The sequence below is a fragment of the Polyodon spathula genome, chromosome 21, assembly GCF_017654505.1.
Source record: "Polyodon spathula isolate WHYD16114869_AA chromosome 21, ASM1765450v1, whole genome shotgun sequence".
NCBI lineage: Eukaryota > Metazoa > Chordata > Actinopteri > Acipenseriformes > Polyodontidae > Polyodon > Polyodon spathula.
In genome coordinates, this window is record NC_054554.1 from 29,527,423 (window position 1) to 29,549,695 (window position 22,273).

The window sequence follows — 22,273 nt, forward strand, 5'->3', positions numbered from 1 at the left end:
GAATCCTGGGAAAAGCAGGGATTGGCTGCATATTTTAAATGAAACTATCTATATATAATGCATATAATGCATGTATTTAACGATCATAAGGGTGGTACCTACAGGGGAAGCAGCACAGTCAGATTAGGTTACAGGGATTCCTCGCGGGTGAATCTGTCGCCAATCGCAGAAGAACAGTAATTGCTAACAGGATGAATGTGGTGGTGGTGGGGGGTGCTCATTTTCAGTGCTTAATAATGCATTGCAAGGGCCAGAGGAAAGCTATTTCAAAGGGCTTGTCCAATTTCCCAGCAGCACACTTCTTAGACCTTTTCATTGTCAAAAGAATTACTTTTTGCAATCTAAATCTACATCTACAGCAGACAAGTTTACCCCAGTTGGAGAGTAAAAGTCTCCTGGTTTAATAAAGTAGTTGCTCTGGTTTCATGATTACATGAAAGTCCCACCAGGACCTGGCATGAAACTAACCTGTTCCCCCCTATAGTGCATAATGCTGTGCACTGTTCTAGGGTTACCATGCTGAACGATAGGGCTTAACTGAGCTCAGATCCACCAACAAGTATATTCAGTGGGAATACCAAGCTAATCTAAAGAAAAGGTTTTGGCTTACAGCTTAAAATTAATTTCGTGCTTGGGCCATGCCTGAAAACCTTCGATCTGAAGCACAAGCATTGAGCCAAACTGGCTTGAGCAAAGAGCATGGCACACCCACCTTAAAGATCCCAGGCTCTTTGATATCCAAGTGTGCGGTGTTCCACTGGTGGCCCCTGCGCTTGCGAAGATGCGCGGAGCTCCTGGGCGCCACCAGCCACACGACCCCGACAGTGATCGTGAACCCAACCGCAGCTCCCAGCAGAAGGCCGCTCACATAAGTAGGCAAAGGCAGTACAAAGTAGGCATACACAAGCGCGACGAGAGCGAGCAAGGTTTTGAGAGGTATGCTGGGCAGCGGCTCATCATCCACATCGGGCTCATCTTCCCTGCAGACGTCCGTGCTTCCTTCCTTACGCGCCACTGCACTGGAGGCCTCCGTTTTGAGCCCGTCGCTTTCCGTTTTGAAGTCCAGGTCAAAGTCTTCACTGTACAGTTCGCAAAACTCCTCCTCCTCTTTGCTGGCCAGCGCAGACAGAGAGCACTTCTCCATCAAGGAAGATGGTATCCTTACTTTCTTTGTGCCGCCGCCTAGCAGGCTTTTAGTGTCAGGGTGCGCGTCTCTCCCCTGCTCCTCCAAGCTTGAGGAGCTTTCAATCCGGCCAGGAAGCGAATCCCCCGGCAGACACTCGCCCTCCGAGTCACACTCTTCCTCCTTGATGCTGTAGTTGTTATTGCTCTCCAGGAGTCCGTTGAAACTGGCAAGGTTCGAGAGCTCGGAGGCGCTCGAAGACAATGCCTTTGGTCTGTAGCTGCTGCTGCTGCCGCTCTCATCGCCCATCATCTTGCTGAGGAGCTGGAAAGGTTCGTAGATCACCTCTGAGAGACGTCTCTTGGTGTCCTCGATCCTGGCCTCCACCTCGGTCACCTTGAAGAACGAGGAGCGTCCGTCCAAGGGGGAAGTGAGGGGGGACGAGGGGGCGGTCTTAGAGTCCCCGCCCGTACTGCGGGTCTGAGTGAACTGCTTGAAGAGGTGCAGGTTCAGCCGGGAGTCGGGCGAGCGGTACGACACAGAGTCCGTGTCCGATCTGTAGGTGTCGGTGGACAGGGACTTGACCAGTGTCTTCATCAGGTGCCGGTGCCTCAGCGAGGTCTCTTTGTGCTCCACATCAGAGGTGAGAGACTTGACAAGGCTCATGAAGGGCTTGGTGCTGGGGAGGGTGGACACAGGAGTGGCGAAGGGGAGGGCTGCTGATTTGGACGGGGAGGAAGAGGAGGACAAAGTGCTCGCGGTGGCATCGGCAGTAACTATTTTGTGTTCCGAAGGCCAGGATGAGCTCGCCAAGCTTGCCGAAGAGATCACGTGGGCTGGCGATGGTGACAATATGGCCACAGCTGTGCTGGAGGCGTGTGGCATGGACGGGAAGGTGGAGAACTCACATGGCACCGCTGCTGCTGAAGAGGAGAATAGTGTTGATGAGGCCACCGGCAGGACAGCCACGCTAGCTGAGGTAGTGGGATCATGCTCAAACTGAAGCTCTTCCTTGGCTTCGAGGGCAGTCACAACGCTTTGGTCGCTCAGCTCCTCAGGGGAAGAATCTCTGTACAGCTCCTCTTCCTCTTCCTCTTCCTCCTTCCCAAAGGCAGAGAAGTGGATGGTGATGGTCTCTGTTGAGAGGGAGCGCTGGACCTGCAGTTTGGGGGTGGCCGGCTGCTTCGAGGACATTGCACCTGTTCTTTCTGCATGGCTACTGCTCGGACTTGTCATTGCAGTCCTACAGATGTGTCACAGTCTGCAGAAAACAAAATAAAGAGAGAGACAAAGAAATGAAAAGAGTACGAATCAAACATGAAACATAGCCAAGAGCTTGTCTACTGCTGGGCTAAACTGATGGCTTTCACAAAGAATCCCATTGGTCTGGTTTTAAAAAAGGTGGCAAGAAAACAGAACCAGCCGCATGAATCAGCTGCCCAGTGCCCGCCCCCTCCCTCAGGCATGCGTTGCAAATCTGCAAAGCTCCAAATCTGGCTGGCTGCCAGACACTGGCTCGCTGGCTGGCTGGCTGGTTATTTGGAATCATTTGGGGGTGCCAGAATTTCTCCACACAAAACCCGAGACCTGGCTTGTGTTCAGGAAACTCAAGCAATACAGGTTACTTCGATTCTCGTCTGCCACAGTCCCCTCTGCTTAAGATGTGTTTTGAAATACTGGGGGCTGAGAAATCATGACAACGCCCTTTATACCCAGGATACTCCCTAAACACCTATGTGAATCCTAACAGAATGTGTCTAGAAAAAAACATGGCTATAATAAACCTAGTAAGTGTGCAACATTAAATTAAACACACACAGTGCCGAGGGGGGATTAAAACCGTGTACCACCATGTAACACCGACATCCTCAAACCACCAGGTGTTCATCAAGCCCTCATTTTAACAAGATTATGCAAATTAAGTCTCATGCCCCTGAACGATGCAGCAAATCAGCAGCCAGTAGTAACGAATAAAGCCAAAAAAAAAAAGAAAGCAAAGCCCTTTCAAAACAATCCGCTGGTACATGAAGAGTTTCCAAATTGATTGAAATAAGACTCCCGTTGCATAGCAGGTTGATCCATTCCTGGTTTTACTAAGAGTTTAATAAGACACACCTGAGGTTGTTACCGTACCTGTACACTGTGGCTAATCAAGCTCGTATTAATATCTGGAGCGGATGAATGCTATGTAATAGGAGTCTTGTTTCCATCAATGTATCAGAAGCTGCATTCCCATCAGTACACCCTGCCATGCTTGCTGCTGCAGTGCCTTCTCTTCAGATTTTCATCAGCAGCTCTCAGTACAAGCAGACACCTGTCAGAGGCTGCCAGACAGAGAGCTAGTCAGAGAGAAAAAAAAACTAATTTACACAGTGGATGCATTGCTCCCTTCACCTACCTCTCCATTATCCTGAACAAAGAAACCTACAAAAATACAAAGTCAAGACTGGTAATGTAATTTAACATAATGCAAAGTGGACTGCAAACAGCAACCACATATACATTTGTCAAAGCAGTCCACTGTGTTATCTTTATCCCAATCGCCACACAAGAGTGGGTGTGTTTTGATTCAGCAGGCACTGCATTTGAAAGTAATCTTTACCGGTTCATTAACTGAGACCCCATTGTCAGCGACTGTGCCGGACCCGCAGGTCTCTGTCTGTCTGCAGTGATTCTAAAATAAGACGTCTCGTTGACCTCAGAAAACACAATGGCTAGGCCAGCGGCACTCCAAGCTCCACACGGTAAAACAAAAGAGGTTTTACTGTATTCTGGGTACATATAGTATGTGGCATGTCCATCAGTGATTGTAACTTCTACCTTACTCATGATCAAATGTACAGGGCTCAGATGTAATAGAGAGTGGCGTTGTTGTTCTTATCTGATGTGCATTTTTCATTTCTAAGTCATTTCATTATCAGTAGAACCAACGGCAAAAACACATATAGACTGCAGCTGTTTTCAAATTATGTATCACTTCACCCACAAACACTGAGAGCTGTATATTTATTTTAATTACATTTGTGACCTGATCTGAAGGCTTTCCATCGGAAACAATGACCTTCTGTTGACGTTAATTCAAAACATAAAACATTTTCCTTGACAGAACGACCCTTCTGTGTATTTAATTACATTATTTTACCAGGAAAACCAAGTTCGGATATTCCAAGAAGACAGCAAAATGCATACCTACATACCTTCTTCAGCAAGTAGATTATACGAGAAATAAAAAACACTACAACAAAAGCAAGAAGAATGGAAGGTAAGAAAGGAAACAGAACAGTACAGCTTGATCTACAGGGATCAGGACACGGTTTGCCTAACATGTCAATATTAACTTGGTGTACAGTAAAGGGCTTTCATCAATAGCTAACTTTCAGGTAAACATTGACAGACGACATTGCTCCTTTCCAGACCAACCTCACAGACACAGGAGTGGGACAAAGAAGCAGCAGCAGTGTGCACTGGAACCAGTATGGGGATCCCCTAATACATACAGCTGCACCCCCCTGTTACAATACACCACATTGGAACTGTGCATGCTTTTTTAACAGCATGCAATGTTATTGTCAACTACATTTTCAGCCTTGACAGGAACAGTAAAACAAAGCCACGTTGTCATCAATTGCACTGCAGTAGAAAAAAATATATATGATTGATTAAAGTAACCAGGTGACGGTTTGAATAAAAAGCTTGGATCGCTGAAAATGTATCATTGTTTGAACGAAGAACATACTGTAGGTGCTAAAAAAAATAAAAAACAAAGTATTTGCATACAGTAATTTCATGTACTTTTAGATCACTGTAATACACACATATATATTAACACTCACACGCCTGCCTAATTTATGCTAGAAGAATATACAAACGTAGAATCCTAACTCACATTAGGACTTGATCCTTTGGCTACGCAAACTGTACATTAGGCAAATGCTGCTTTAATTATTCTACCAGTACAGCGGTCCCCTTTTACTGACCTGCAGAAAAGATAAACAGGTTTTACGCATTTGATAAACAATATTCCGATGCAAATTACTGTGTACTGCTTGGCCAAGTAGTTCCATATGGGAATGTTTTAAATTGAACTGAAATGTAATAATTCTCACTGTTCCTGAATATCCTTTTTGGGTACTTCTGTACGTCAAAGAAATACTCTAACATGATATGGTGGGGGGGTTGAAAGGTCACTGCATTGCACGTGATTTCTTTTACAATCAGGAAGCACTCAAAAAAAGAGCCGGCAATTAGGATTCTATGGGGTGAGATGAGGGATTCAGATGCAGAGAAAGATTATTAAAATTCTGCAAATCAAAAGGATTATTTAAAAAGTTACGGGAATGGTTAAAATGTTAATCAAAGCCTTTAACAAAAACAAGTGTGCTCCAATATGAACCCTTTCCAAGCCCCGGCACATCACATCGCAGCCCTGAGAGTGGGAGGCTAAGCTGTGGATGCTGTCTGTGCAACAGCTGGGCTCTGTCAAGGCCTGTCACATGCTGCTTGCATCAGCGGTAAAAAAAAAAAAAAACTAAACAATGAACTTATTATCTGAAAACAAAAACAACAAGATTCCACTCTGTTCACATTAAACTGTATAACCTAACTGGAAAAGTGCTAGTCTGGCAACAACACCACAGCAACTAAACACACACGGACAGCTTGTTCCCAGCGGAAGATGTAAATAAAAAAAACTGCTTGTAAAAATGAGTCACTGTGTTTACATGCAAACAGTGATCAGAATACCCAGCCCAGGAGACAACGCACACCTTTTACTACAGTCCGGGTTAGTTTAGGTTGCACTACAGTAATGTGCCTTCGCTTGGATGACACAGACATCATGGGCAGAGGATTATGTACAGCAGTCCTGTCAGTATTCAGAAATTGCTTTCCCAGTATTACTGTATTTCACACACGAAAGAGAAAGATGGCTCAGAACACTAATTCGCTTTCAGTAATTCTTCACCTTGAGGTCAGAGCCCCATAATATTTATTAAGCTGGAACACTGAGCAGTTAGCCTTAGTGTTTCAGTAAAGACGATTCAAAGTAATGTGCTGTTTTATCTATTTATTTTTTAATTTCTCTGGATTAGGCATCTTGCCTAAATAGGATTCAGAGTGTAGCAAATGTAAATCAAAAAATAAGCCATCTGTACTGCTAAATAGGCATAGAAAACCACATCAGGTGATTCAGCTGCTGTGCCTACAAATTCCTAATAAAATGGCCATGCTGTACACAATAGATGTGCACGTACCTTCCTAAACAGAGAGATTCAAACCAGGCGTACTATACCCATGTGTTTTGTAAATGAACATCATAATGCAGCAATGATAGCTCCATACAATCACTCTCCCTACTTGAATGTTCTGCGCTGCAGCGGCGGCGTCTAGCTTGGCAGTGCTTACAGCGCACTGCAATTAGCAGGGAGGAGCGACGATTCCTCCAGAGATGAGTTTACATGACTGTCTGCTTTGAAGTCTCGGAGGCTGGAGCAAAAACCTTTGCTTCACCTCCACCCCCTGCAGCAGCTCATCACAGCCCATGGCTCACCAGAAAACTGAAATGTATTATACAGATTATTTATAGTACGGACCAATAACTGTTTGTCAAAAAAAAATTACGGGTTGGTATTTCTAAATTATTTATGCAATGAAATTCAAGATTGAAACTGAAAACTGAACAAGTTTCGTTTTAATAATGCTACCAATACTGTATATCATGATTAGAGGCTGGTTTCACAGTCTCCGATCAACAACAGCTGACTGACTGTGGGTATGGTCACTAGTCCAAGATCAGTGCTAACTGGGGTCTGTGAAACATTGCCGCCAAGTTTGAAGGCAGAGACACCTCAGAGAAACAGCAAATCAACCCTTCCATTTTATTCATTTAAAATTCCATTAGCAGTGACCCAGCGGCTACAAGACAGGGGAGGCGGTCCGTCAATCACCGGTCTGTTAATTAAACAGTCATCAGACAGTCATCCGAGTGGAAGAGACGCGGCAAACAAATTTCCACTCCGCTAGCGAATGCGACGTTGACATTTAACATGTCGGTCTGAACTCGCTGCTCTGTTGCGGAGCGGCGAGGAACACCGCGCTTCTCTGCTCCTGCACAGGCTGATGAGTCTATCAGAGCTGCTCTGGGACAGAGATGACTAACCTAGATACTAACAAGCACACAGCCTGGTATTATACAGGAGCCAAGGAAGCAGGACAGTCAGCGCTCAGAAAAAACGTACAGAGGTCAGCGTACAGAGTGCCAAAGTGAGATTAAATCAGGTGTTTGGATAGGGTGCATTGAGAACAGTTATAATGTGAAAAGGAGATGTGCCATTGTTTTGGGTATTCTAGAGGTCTGTATAATGTCAGACCATAATGTTATTCAAAAGCGACAAAAACTAAATCAACTATATGTAAACATATACAGGGACATAAAGAGCCAGGTAAAGGGAGGCTAATATTGGAGGAACAGAACCCAGAAAGACTGGGAATGACTGCCAACACAATACAATAGCAAGGGCATTCAAAATGAAAATGCCTCTGCCAGCTGATTAATACAGAGAACGACTCTGAGAACATTCTTTTCCAGCCAGTGTGTTAAATGTCAGGCTGACTCCACGCATTGTTTTTGTCAACAGAGAAACAGAAAAAGACTGCTACACAGCGGAGACTCGCAACAGCTGCGTGTGTCTCTGTGTGTCAAAGGCAACCAGGAGTGTGGTCAGCCTTCGAATGCCACATCCATTAAGGGTGCTCAAGCGACACCCAAAGTTGCAGAGGTAGCTAATGAGAGATACAGTTAGATAGAAGCCATGCCCTTTCTGCAGGTGCAAAATATTTTTTGGTTCAGAACTGTGCCAAGAGGAGCAGCAAAACTGAACTCCTGCCAGACAGATGCCATAGTCAAATGCACATCAAATCCCACACACACTTGTCTTGATCAAATCCAATGGGTGCAAACCCCCGGGCGCTTCGTCAGTTCTGTCAGTGGCGAGGACAGGGGTGTTTGTAACGGAGGGTCGCTGGGATCCCATGCACTGAGCCACGTCTGTACTCTCGCAGCTCTCATGTGTGATAAAATTAGATTGCAGCAAAACTGGGTCCCTTGGCCCTGTTCAAAAACTTCAATAGGGTTCTGCAGTTACACCAAAAACAAAAAATGTAATGTTACCAAATTACCCACAGGGACCAAAAAGACTTACATAAAACAAAACAAACAGCTGTACTGCCCAGGCGTGATGGCAATTTAATCAGAGCAGCACATCTCTGATCGGACTTCGCCAGCCTCGTACTGGGATTACTAACACTTCTGTTAAAAATCACCCTACAGCAGGTTTCTCTTGCAGTTTGACTCCAGCCTGCTTGCCACTTACTGGGAAAATTTCCATCTTAAAAGTCGTTTAGTTGGGTGTTGGTTTCTGCTGCAGAAAAAATGATTCATTTTATAAAAAACAATTCCGGGCTTGGACTCCTGCCATGCAACCTACCTCCTCCAACACTGAAGTGCAGCAATTTACACAAAACATGTGGACAGCTGCAGGTACAGAGATGCACAAGTAAGGCATTTATTTTCATTGAACCACAGCACCTACTGTCCCCACTCGTTATGAAAGCCATGCCCCTAACTGGCAGTAATGTGGCACGGCAGTGTTGTTCTAGCGGCCTGAGGATTGAGAATAATTATTTCCATGCCAACATCACAGACTCTCTTTCTCTCCAAACAGGACTGTTCTTGTTGCTGCTTTGGTGTTGCTAACTATGTCATGAAAAAGCAGCATGATCTCATATGAACACTTCAGCCTACATTGAGTCTTTAGCAGTCATAACCCTGTCTGCTTAGTACGAGGCTGTTGCGCTACACACCCCTATTGATTTCAATCCCAGCTCATTGCTCCTGCTGTATTATTGATTCTTCATTAGGCTTTATAGATGGCAACTACACACAACTTATTGGGCTAATTACTGTAAACAAGTCTAAAATTAAATGTTGTTTAATTTAAATTATCTATTTTTTTCCTGTAAAAGTGTTCATTGCAATGGCAAGATCTGATATGAATATTTACACGTATATCTGTCTTGAATGGTCCACCTGTAGCTGGATTTTTACTTTGTGAATAGTGCCACCTGGTGACCAGATGTTGCATCTGTGCAATCCTTTTTCTTTTTTTTGAGAATGTTAGCTCTGACTATTGTACAATATCACTACATTGTGTCTTTATAAGAGTTTCAAACTACAAAAAATATGACTGATAGCCATAGAAACAAAGAGTACTATTATTATTATTATTTTATTATTATTATTATTATTATTATTATTAATACACATATATTACCTTTCATCATAAATAATCCACAGAGTAAAACAATATCCCAAAGGAACCCACTAAAAAGTTTTATAACAAAATCAAATAAAAATAAACAAATAAATCCCAGCACTAACATGGTTGAGGTTTTGTCTTGAGAAGACCCAACATGCAATCTGACATACGGCTCATACAACTGCGTGATAGCAAGCCATGTGGAGGAGACGATCAGGAGCTGAGACCTTGATGATGTCACTGCATAATTCATGACCTACAAGAAGACTAACTAGAAAGCCACTGGTCATGTGAGAGTACGCTTTCATCCGGAAGGACAGATGCATTAGTAATTCAGTATTTTAAAAGGCTTCCCCACTTACTGTCAACTGTAATCTTCAGCACTACAAGAAACCCTCGCTCTCCCCAATTAAAGCCATTACTGTAGATCTCCAATTTCTTTTTTCCTCATTGCGTCAAAAATGTAACAGGGTACCACTGATGTTTTATTCAAAGCCGACATGGACAGAAATATGGGGCTCTGTCGTCATCAGCACAGAGAAGAAAAAGACCCCAAGTATTTAATAAAGTTTGTTCCAGTGGATATATAAAAAAAAAACAGCTCTTGAAACCAAATGCTAATGCACTTGTGGGGTCTTAGTGTTTCGTGTTTCTTTGTTTTTAATTTACGTTTCATTTTGTGTGTGTGTGTCAGGTTGCAGCAAGCAAGCCTGTTAAGCTCCTGCCTCTCTCTTGTTTCTCCAGGACTTGGTTGCAAACAACAGGAATTCCAAGTCATGCTCACCAGCGCCTCCTCCCACTCACACCCTCATACCAGCTCATCTGATATACTGTCAAAAGTGTTGACTTTAAATCAAGGGAAGTAGTGTTAAAACTGTACAATGCATTAGAAAGACCTCATCTTGAATATTGTGTTCAGTTCCGGTCACCTCGATACAAAAAGGATATTGCTGCTCTAGAAACAGTGCAAAGAAGAGCGACCAGAATTATTCTGGGTTTAAAAGGCATGTCATATGCAGACAGACTAAAAGAATTGAATCTATTCAGTCTTGAACAAAGAAGACTACGCGGTGACCTAATTCAAGCATTCAAAATTCTAAAAGGTATTGACAATGTTGACCTAAGGGACTTTTTCGACCTGAAAAAATGAAACAAGGACCAGGGATCACATGCAGATTAGATAAAGGGGCATTCAGAACAGAAAATAGGAGGCACTTGTTTACACAGAGAATCGTGAGGGTTTGGAACCAACTCCCCAGTAATGTTGTTGAAGCTGACACCCTAGGATCCTTCAAGAAGATGCTTGATGAGATTCTGGGATCAATAAGCTACTAACAACCAAACGAGCAAGATGGGCCGAATGGCCTCCTCTCGTCTGTAAACTTTCTTACGTTCTTATCTATTGTTACCTTCTGACTGGGATTAATAGACACCCTGTCGTTACTGGTCTCCTCCTGCTCTTACTGCTGCTTTACCCTAAAACCTAAGGGAGCAGGTCGTAGCTTTTACAACCTCACTTTCGGTAGCCATTTCCACGGTTGCTAAGACACTGAGATGGAAATAAGACTCCCACTGCTCACAGCAATGAGTTTGAAAGGACATGCCACCTGCACTCTCTAAACATTCAATTCCTCACCTGTTCAACAGCCTGTTACATGTGTTTTGTGTGATTCGTGTTTGCTGTTTCTGCTTAGATCGCTGTTGGCCATGTAAGCACGTAGCTCCTGCAGTAAGCATGGCACATCGTTCAAAGAAGAAGAAACAGCAATAGGGAATCTAACAGAGCATGCAGAATGTAATAATAAACAGGTGAGAAACTGATATCAACAGCATGAAGATCCTGAGGTATGGGATCCTTAATTAGCCAAAGGCTTCAAGCTCAAGCGTGCAGAATTGAGGTCACTAAAAAAAAATCTCTGAAAGGCTCAAATTCCCATCACTGAAATTAGCCCAATGGACTGCTTAGCCACTTAACCAGAACTGTAGACTGAATGGAACAGGAGCAGAGAGTCAGCTGGGTGCAAATCTGCTTCTGTGGATATCTTTTGCACACATATGGCAAAGGGGATTACCTCTGGCTGATCAGCCCACTCCTCTGGCATAGACAGAGAGTCAAACAAAACAAAACAAGCAAACAATCAAGCAAGCAAAATATAAAGAGAGCATGAAGAAAGAAAGTTTGCAATATCAACAGCTGACGAAAGCCAAGAGGAAGCAGCACCTGCAATGGAATGGAATAGTCCCGCAGCAGAACTGAAATGAGAGGTAATAAGCACACTTGCACAACACCAACGGCCTGCTTGCTGCCAGATGAATCTGTTTGCAGGAAACACTGCGTTTTCTAAGAGACATCATTTTCTGCAGAGAAGAAAAAACATTAAATGCCTGAAGTTCTGCAGCCTGGAGAAGCCCCAGGAAAACACTATTGCAACTGTATAATACAAATATATCCAATATCAACCAGTGCAGCCTGACTTTCAAAAACCAGCCGGCATGATACAACACTTTGAACGGCTGTGATAATCTTCAATCAGGGAGAAAGGGCTCAGTCCACTAACAATACACCGGTCATGTCACGTATTTTCGGCATCACTACAATAACCCGCCAGCGATCCCCGTCCCAGCGTCTTTGTGATGGAATACTTGTAACTGCAGAGGAGCGGGTGGAGCTGCACAAACCGATCACACGATTATTCAGACTGAGCTCCCCACAGGGGACGGTCATCGTTGTTCGGGCTAATTTACCATTCCAAGTAAAACGAGGGAGGAAACAGCTGATTGCATTGATGCGCATCGCTGTTCTCAGCAGAGTAGGAAAAGCAGAAAGCACCACAAACCCAAGCAGAGCTCACTCGTTTCACTCTGAATGGCAAATTGGCCGTCTCCTGATCGTCAGCGCCTGAGTTCTGTGGAGCGCTCATATCCCAATAATCAAATAATCTGCTTGTGCAGCACTAACAGCAGGTGGCACAGAGTACCACCCGGTGTGAACCTGTGAAATCCTGAAAAGCAAACATACCTTTTGAACTGTCAGCAAACAAGCCAGTCACAGCAACAGCAGATCTGTGTTTGCTAAAGTTACAGGCAATGGAAGGAAGCATCTTGTACCAGGTGCTGCTGTACTGGACTAGTTAATCAGTTTGCCATTATTACCTCTGACTGACAACACAGCAATATTAGAAGCTTATACTGTAACTGATACAGTGTAATGTTACTGTATACAATGGTTGAGAATGAAAGACTTCAGTCATTTCCACTGTGTATCTTGTTTATTCCTCATGTACTTTGTTAAGTACAGTAGTCTTAGTATCAGCTTCCCAGACCTACAGACCTATTATAGTGTGTAGCCAATTTCTTATATATACTGTATATCACACTGTATACCTTTCGTGTGCTGTTTTAAACTGACTGCCCAAACAATAACACAGCGCAACGACTGATCACTCTGACAACGACTCACTGGTCGATCTTGCTGCCAAAGGGCTACAGCATTTCACCAGCCTATTAGTTTGAGTCATAACTCCTCTCCAGCCCACCCAATATCAACGCACACTCCTTATAAGCAGTACTGTACCCATTTATCGCTGGATATTTCCAACCTGCAAAGTGTCTTCTACTTAAGGATATCTGTCATGCCCACCTTCGCTCTCTCCAGCTTCGTTAGCGAGGGTGTTCTGCTTACTGTCTCAACATGTTTTTTTTTTGGTTTTTTTTATAGTTATAGTTAGGATTAGGGCTAGGGTTAAGAGCTAAGAGCTAGAGGCTAGAGTTAATTATATAGAAATGTTTTTTAGCTAAAAACCTTTACTAAATCAACAAAAGTTGACAATGAAGTCTTTTTGCAGTTGATTAACAACCACGAACATGTGAAATAAAAAAAAAAAAAAAAAAAGATCCAATTTGAACAGAAGGAGAACGGAAAAGACGATTCCAGAACTAACGCCAATGTTGCATTTTCTCTTCAACAGAGAAAGGAGCAGCTGGACTCAGTCCAGTAAGACGTAACAGTCACGCTACACTTGTTCTAATAAACATCGGAACATACGCTGACTCGAGGCTCCATAAACACAGACAGCAGCAGCACCAGAACACCGCTACGGGACCAGAGGAGAATTCTTCTTCCACACAGGGCTAATAAATATACCTTGACATCCAAGACCTCATCAGCTAACACTGCCTTGCACTCGTATTGCAACACCACTGCATCAAGACCTCATCAGCTAACACTGCCTTGCACTCGTATTGCAACACCACTGCATCAAGACCTCATCAGCTAACACTGCCTTGCACTCGTATTGCAACACCACTGCATCAAGACCTCATCAGCTAACACTGCCTTGCACTCGTATTGCAACACCACTGCATCAAGACCTCATCAGCTAACACTGCCTTGCACTTGTATTGCAACACCACTGCATCAAGACCTCATCAGCTAACACTGCCTTGCACTCGTACTGCAACACCATGGCATTAAGCTGCCTGCTCACTGTTTCCCTCCTCAGAATATAATGAAAAAAATAAAATAAATGGGACGGATACCAAGGACAAGTGGGGGACTTCGTTCATATTTCACTTCAGATTCTGTTGCCAATTTCCTGATGCTGGCAAGAAAAAACAAAAACAAAAAAATAAATAAACTTTGCCTCACTAGCAGCAAATATTGTATTGCCCATCTGCCCTGAACGTTATGCAGGTAAATACACAACACAAATAAGAGTTTTGTTCTCAAATCTGTATAAATAATTTGGTGAGGGTGGAGCGATCAAAAAAGCTGGCAAAGGCAAGTATACAATCAGATGACTGCCTGCATGGGACATACTTGATTCGTTTTAGTTTTAAAGAGGAATGCAAACCTCTGGGCACCTCTACACTATTCCAAAAAAAAAAAAAAAAAAAAAAAGAGACTCCATCTCCTCTCTTCCACAACATTTTAATAGGAAGTCGCTGTGTTTAGCAACGTGTCTGTCCATCACCTCTACTGTTAACAACAACATACCTGTCACCATGGCAACTCTCATTGTTCATCAGAGCAGGTGCTGGGGTGCATGTGTGTTGGGTACGTATACAGACTGGGACCCTGGAGTGCTGCGAGGCTCTGTGATTTCCGACAGCATGTGGTAACATGAAGCACATGAAGGAGATGAAGCAGGACCTCAAGGGTTACTGTTGCTGCTCACCGCTCAGCTGCACCAACGTTTTTCCAGTTCGCTCTGCCCCGCACTCGCAGACGGACACTGCAGGACATAGCTTTCAAAACAGCCTGCCAACACAAGCCTCTCTGGGGTTTTTTTTTTCTCGTTTTTTTAAAGTGTTGACAGTAAATTTGGCCCAGGGATATCTGACAAAAAAAAAATGTGACTACGGCTTCTCTATTCTTCTCCTTTCCTTGTTGAAAGTAAGTTTCAATTTTACATATCCTACCAGTCATCACGTTACACAAGGGCTCTTTCGAAAAGCAGATTTATCATTGATTTCTCAAAGTGTGGGTTAGGCTCACAAAGGAACACTTACTTAAATCATTTTTCATACTTCATTTGTCTCTCCTACACGGCTTTTGTTATCATTGTTATCACTGTACGTTCTGATGCGTTTTATTTTAGTTCAGACCTCTCTCCAAAGTCCAGAAGGCAGCTGTATGAAACTGATTAAATATTGATGCGTGGAACAAAGTTGCACAGGGAGATTGTGCTGTGGGGAAGCCATTGACCGTTGCCCTCTACCTGTGAAGCTTCCTGGCAGTATTGAGAAAGAAAGAAAGAAAGAAAGAAAGAAAGAAAGAAAGAAAGAAAGAAAGAAAGAAAGAAAGAGCAAGCAAATCTTTAAATGCAGTTCAAGCTGCTGTAGGCTAAGGGATTCAAGAGATCATGGGATGCAATTCCCCAATGTGCTTTCCAATGACGCAGAAGTAGAAGGCAGAACCATTTGTTTTGTTTTTAGAACAAAAAGTTGTGACACTGTTCTCCTGAGGACTGTAAGAAAAGCATACAGGCAGGCAACACTCAACTGAACGCTTCTGGGAAATCAATCATTCAGGAGTAGCAAAAAACAACAACAAAAAAATCAACCTTAGCAAGAAACACATTGTGGGCTCAACATGCTAGTAATGAACTTCATAAAGCAACAGGTTTACTTTGTAGATAAAAATAAACAGCCTTGAAAAGTAAAGCCACTTTCACACTGGCATGCTCTACTCGGGTCAGAACCTACCCAGGTCAGGACCCGGTGTCAAGCGGGTTGGCTACGCGATTTCACACTGCTTTTGATCAAGCAGGGTTGACCTGGGTGACAGACGCAAGTAAACAATGCGTGTATCAGTGCCCCGGAAGCAGCTTGTTACTGACGATTCCATCCAAGCTCTGCTGGATTGAACTGCCAGCCCATTGACTGGAGCAAATGTTTCTTCATCCCTGCTGCAATCTGGCTCATGCTGTGTCTCAATCAACAAAAATATGGCTAAACAGAAGTGAAACCTTCACGCAGGCGTGGCTGTTTGTTATTTCGTCGGCCGTCACGCATTTTATCTCTTGCTCAACCTGGGTCAAAGCATGCTGACCCACATCCTGAGGTGGGTCACTGGGGCCCGGGTTAACCCGGCTATCACGCAGGTACGGTGTTTCACACTACGCAGGATTGTGACTCGGGTCGGAACCCGGGTAGAAGTGCCAGTGTGAAAGAAGCTCAAGAAGAGCTTTTTCCCGAATGTGCTTTAATATATTTCGATGCAAAGAAATCTCAGTAAGGCACGTCAGGTAACAGCAGTTCTTAGCTTATTCCTGTCTGGCTTTGTGACCATGAGTGTGATCCTAGATAATACTGCAACCTTATTATTTTTTGTATTAATACATGTAAAAATGTATTATAGCTGTTCTGCTGCTGCGATAGCGCTGGGAATCGCATTACTCATACCTACTGTAGCCACACAGAGTCTTTATTTTTAGACACCTCGATCAATTTCCCCAGCTCCCGTACAGATGCCTTTCTTCAAGTCCTTCAGTTATTCTGATTTTATTAATTAGAGGTCTTGTGCAAAACTGTGCATCCCCTGCATGAGGTACTCCACAATGCTTACCAAGAATGTGACAGGAGCATGTTGTTTTACTGGTGTCACAGGATGTCATTACAGGCCATCCGGAGACCCTCTTACCAGGGCTGAAAGAGGTCCTCCATAGAGAATGTTTAACAATATTTAGGGCAACGGTACGAAGATGCGCCCCTTTAGATCATTAGAAGAGTCTGCTTCGTCTGGGATTTCAGTTAGCATTGTACATCACTTACTAATCTAAAAGTTGCTTATTAGGCTCGGTCTCCTGCAGGAAAGTTCTGGTGATCATGCAAAGTCACTTCTCGCAGGTAATGTATTCCTCACTTAACATCACACTCGGCGGGCTCATTACTTTTAGATGAGCGACACGACAAATGCACGTAATTACAGCATAGCTCCAATCAGACTATCTTCATTGTGAGGGCTCAGGTTTCCCCGATCAGTTACCAATCACTCCTCTCCTTCTGGTGAAATGGGATCTGAAGGCTGGCTACACCTACTGCTAGTGAAGAGGTTTAAAAAGCACGCAGGTTCCTGTCTGGCTACCAGAAAAAGAACAAAGGCAAAAACTCTGTGATCTGAGGGGGAAATGAATGGTACCATTTAATAAACCGTTCACAAGTTACAAAGTTAGCATGAAGCCATGTGGTAATAAAGTCATGTTCACATTTACACCGGGTTCTAAAATGCTGAAAACTACTGAGACTAGCATGCCTGGGTAAGCTTAATGAAAACATAGCTAAAACCCTATAGATCCCGTTCTGCAGTCTTGTGAGCGCTCTGCGAGTCAGATCAGTGTCATTCCCGAACGTGAGGGCACTTTTATCTGCCGTAAGTAATTGAGCCTTGCCTTTACTGAACCTGGTTCACTGGCAGGTGTCACTAAAGCAAGATCATATTACCTGCAGAAGATGCACACTGCAGTCACATCAGTATGAGAGAAAATACATGAGATATATATAAGCCATTCTGAAGATACCAGGATTGCCTCTTACTGCTGCCCACTCTGCTTACTGCTGATTATCAAAATATGACCCCGTCCTGCTTTCTAAAATAAATACACTTGAGACTCACAGGCACACTATGATGTCACATTTCCAACTTTAACATGTAAAACTCATTCCGATACCTCAGGCCAACGCGGGTTCCTGGTACTACACAAGCAGGCATGCTTTCCTCTATTGCACAATGGAACCAGAGTGCATGCTGCATGCTGTACTATAGGAACCAGATCACTGACACAAACTAAACCCAGCAGAGCAACAACTTGGCTCTGACCCAATCACATTTCAAGATTCATGCTCCAACAGCTTTAGTATACAGTGGCATGATGTACTACACTGCAGCAACCAATTGGTTGCCATGCTAGGGGCAACATCCCACAGCAGACTGTGAATTCAGAGCATCATGGCTGACCTGCCGTGTAATGAGGTATCTGAACCACAGTTATAGATGATAATAATAATAATAATAATAATAATAATAATAATAATAATAATAATAATCAACACAAATGGACAAGCGTTCCTTTAGATAGGTGTAAAAACAGTAGTGCTGATTTCCTTTATCACACATTCCAATGTGCACAACATTTCCACTGAAACACTGAAGCACCTGTTTCAGGGTGGGAGGATGTGAAGAGTCAGTCAGGAGACTTGAGAAATGAGGCTAAACAAGAAAGCAGGTGGCAACTCCCAGCAGCTGAAACTACTCTGCATTTACTAACTGGAAACAAACCGGGAACAAAAGATGGGTGCAGCATCAACGTATCAAGATTACAGTTCATATTATTGGCGACACAAGCAAACACACTGCAGCCCAAAGATGTTACACTTTTAAAAACTCTTGCATTGTGCTTCGTACCTCCTAACACAATGAGGAGTGCAAGATAAACGAAGCGCTTCTAAACAGCTCTCAAAACAGCCGTTACAATGTGGGCTTAAACTAATGCGAGCGGACAAAACTATTAAACACCAAAGAGCTTCCCCACCCCCTTCTCTCTAAAGGTAGAGTGTACAGTTCATCTAGAGTTTTAACTGCAGATACAGTACAGCCATTCAGTTACCTGTGTTAAAAAGGTTTTGTAAAACCCCTTATCGTATTCCTTGAGAATCAGATGTGTTTCCAACGCTGCACTGCCTGCTTGTTTACAGCCTCACCTCCTGCTCAGTCAATAATGTCAGCCTGCCCGTAATATGAAAGTCCCAGGATGTGAGTCCTGTTACACAATGCTCAGCAGGTCCACAATCACTCCCCCTCACTTCTCTTCATCAAAGGTCAATTCTGACATGGATTCCCTGATCATTACAGTTCAGGATCACTTTCAAAGCGCTTACCTTGAAAACCTGTGCCATTCAATCCTCACCTGTTCCAGTGTCTGCATTGAGCCACCTGGGAGTCTCATAACTCACTGTGCTCCTAGAAGCAACTGCAATCAGCATGCTTATCACTGATCACCTTTACACTGTGCACGGTACAGACCTCTACAATTGCTCTATGTGACAGGCATGTGTAATTGCTCAAACTCTAAGAATCCGATTGTGCAGTTCAAGGACAATGTGATAACAGTATGTGTAATACACAATCAAAAGAGATGTCAGATATTGAAATAATGAATTCACATTCTGCAGCCTCTCTGGGAAAATGCATTTAAGCACACAGACACTAATTCTCCAAAAATGACTGACTGTCGAGTGGTTTGATAATTTTCTAGATAATGCAGCACACACTGTGCTCCAGCAAACTATAATGCATCATATATCAGCTGTTTACTACCTAATATTAAACCTGTAACCCCAAAACATTTTATACATTTGCACAAATTTACAGAATTGCATTAATCCAGTTAAAGCTGCATTTTATTATATTGTCTGTTTTAACCTGCCTACGATTTATTTATTTATTTTTTTAATATTTACACTGTTCACTCACCCATCCCCTTGCAGTAATTTTACATTACTTACGCTGCATAGCTTACAAATTAGATCTGTTAAAAATGGCTTCTGATTAGACTCCTCAGGGCGAATTGTGGAGAGGTGGGGAGGGGAAGCATATCAGTGCGGCACAGGCTTCAGTGCACTTGTGACAATAACTTTTAAATGGAACGCAGAGCTAAGCTAATAAGGGCCATGTGTAATGCTGTTGATAGCAAGATCTTTCAGGGCTGTGCTTCAGCTTTCAGTCTACTGGCTGCCATTAATGATCTCTCTATCTAAAAGCAAAATACACACAGGCAGCTTCCCCTTGAGCTGTTCTGAAATAATTCTTCGAGTGCGCTTTTGAGGGGAGAATATTAAACAACACATGAATACGCACACATACATACATGCATAAATACATACATGCATACAGCAAGACACATTTCAATATAGAATACAAATCTAATTGATTAACACTGTTTCCCAGGATACTCCACAGCCACAGCAATGAGTCCAATGTAATTTGGCATGTTTCACTAAAACAGAACACAAGCAAAACAGCAAAGTATAATGAAAACAACCCTAGGCTGTATAGGATTTAAAAAAAAAACAGGATTCACAATTCAACTGCAGTGGGAACTACTGCACAGCAATGTCCCTGTTGGTACTCCAGCAAGGGTCAGCACTGGTCACAGCTGGCAGCAGAGTGATTTAACCGGTCTTGCTGTTGAAGGGACAGCAATGCTGGTTAAAGGCTGGATTGTGCTGTACTGTAAACTTCCAAGTGACTGTTGTGAATACAGTATACAATCATTACTGTAAACAGGGGCTGGGGCTTTATTAAATAGTCTGCGTATCCAGTAAGAAACGTGTGCTCCATTTATTACAACACTGAAGTGAACATGCTTACCTGATCTAGCGTCCCAGTCACATTAAACATGCAGGTAGAGTTCACTCTTACCTCCTGTGTGGGTTCAGCTGTTTTATTTAATGGATTTACTATACACAATATCTGTTAGTGTGTTAAGGCTATTATTTTGACATGAGTATACTGTTGTGTTATCCTGACCGAATATATACAGATATATCTTAATCTTAACGATGACGTGTTGCCACAGATCGTCCGGCAGGTGTTTGCATCATACGGTGTATTACCGTAGAGGTGCTGTATACTTTGTTTTTTAAAATGCATTGTTTTACCACGGACTTGTCTGTCCGGTAGGCATGTACCGTACACAGCTATATCGGCATCCTATGATGCTCATCAAGTCTCAGTCGCTGTCGTGAAGTATCATCGATGCATTAACAAATAATTAAATAAGTCGCTCTGAACCGGAACTCAAGTCGATAATAAAAAAAAAATAAATAAAAACTTTTTTTTTTTTTTTTTCAGTCTTCAGCCTTACCGTATGCCTCTTTCATGTCCTTTCACCGGGCTGGTCTCGGATTTCGCTGGTCTGTAGTCACAGCTCCCGGTACAAAGTGCCCGATCGTACTCTCTTGCGCTACACACTGTTGACAACTCCCCCTCCCTGGCAGTTCCTGTGCAAGCAGCAGCCTCTCCGCGGCCAGGCCAGACCAATCAAAGCCGACGGGCAGGATGAGAACACGCACACTCAGCATTCTCGTACATTGATTAACCAGTTTGCGTGTTAATCTGAAGGGATCTAACTTAATGCGTGCATCATCCAAAGTATTTACAGGTCTGGCCAAATGTAAATGCATAGAAAAACATAAAACATGTTTGGCTAGTTTTAGAATGATTGTCGGTCATGGTTATTTCCCCATAGTTAATCATGGCTTGCCATGCTTTCACTATGCTTTAGCACACCATGTTATTCTTTTACTGTGGGAAACTTTTATAAGGGGTTATACCTGCTTTAAAAAAAAAAACAGCAACTGCTGGAGAGCCAGTGACCAGTAAGAATGGAGGTATGGGAACACACATTTACTGGTTTCTTACTGGGAACACGCTAGAAGCACCCCACCCAGCAGCTGACTTGACAGTTTTTGAACCTGTTGATTTTCCAGTCAGTTGGGCTCTGATGAAGGTAATTGAACATATTCCCCCAGGGTGATAATTACACAGATGGGTGAGGGTGTTTTTAAAGTCTTGTGCAATTAAATTAGCTAGAGACCTTTGAGTAAGAAGTGCCCTCATTAGGTAAGTGATAAGATTATCTCTTTGTTATTCTATACCCCCCAGCAAACACTGGTTTTCTATCAAGGTTGAATGCAAATAAGAACTGATGTGCCCTGACTGCTAAGAGCCTGAAAAATTAAAACTTTGGATGTTCACATGTTACATCATCACTGGAGATGAGATGAGAGGAGAGGAGAGGGGAGTTCACTTGTTACATCATCACTGGAGATGAGAGGAGAGGAGAGGGGAGTTCACTTGTTACATCATCACTGGAGATGAGAGGAGAGGAGAGGGGAGTTCACTTGTTACATCATCACTGGAGATGAGAGGAGAGGAGAGGAGAGGGGAGTTCACACTTGTTCACTTGTTACATCATCACTGAGAGATGAGAGGAGAGGAGAGGGGAGTTCACTTGTTACATCATCACTGGAGATGAGAGGAGAGGAGAGGGGAGTTCACTTGTTACATCATCACTGGAGATGAGAGGAGAGGAGAGGAGAGGGGAGTTCACTTGTTACATCATCACTGAGAGGAGAGGAGAGGAGAGGGTGGTTCACTTGTTACATCATCACTGGAGATGAGAGGAGAGGAGAGGAGAGGGGAGTTCACTTGTTACATCATCACTGAGAGGAGAGGAGAGGAGAGGGTGGTTCACTTGTACATCATCACTGGAGAGGAGAGGAGAGGAGGAGAGGAGAGGGAGGGGAGAAGTTCACCATTGTAGTATCACTG

At 43.3% G+C, this 22,273-nt stretch overlaps 1 protein-coding gene across 7 annotated transcripts in view; it reads right to left on the reverse strand.

Annotated features, from left to right (window-relative positions):
* The window catches only part of LOC121296205 (testis-expressed protein 2-like), a 44,147-nt gene extending 23,214 nt beyond the window's left edge, over nucleotides 1-20,933 (reverse strand). For 3 of the 7 annotated variants that reach the window (XM_041221500.1, XM_041221498.1, XM_041221494.1), the window contains exons 1-2: nucleotides 20,805-20,933; nucleotides 713-2,384 (exon numbers count right to left, since the gene is read on the reverse strand). In XM_041221500.1, the coding sequence (XP_041077434.1) occupies nucleotides 713-2,359 (1,647 nt within the window). In that variant the 5' untranslated portion in view covers nucleotides 2,360-2,384; nucleotides 20,805-20,933. Of the gene's footprint in view, nucleotides 1-712; nucleotides 2,385-3,256; nucleotides 3,376-4,312; nucleotides 4,415-20,804 lie in introns of those variants that run through there. The other 4 variants (XM_041221499.1, XM_041221496.1, XM_041221495.1 and 1 more) reach the window with 4 other exon arrangements.
* Between the last annotated feature and the right edge of the window lie 1,340 nt (nucleotides 20,934-22,273).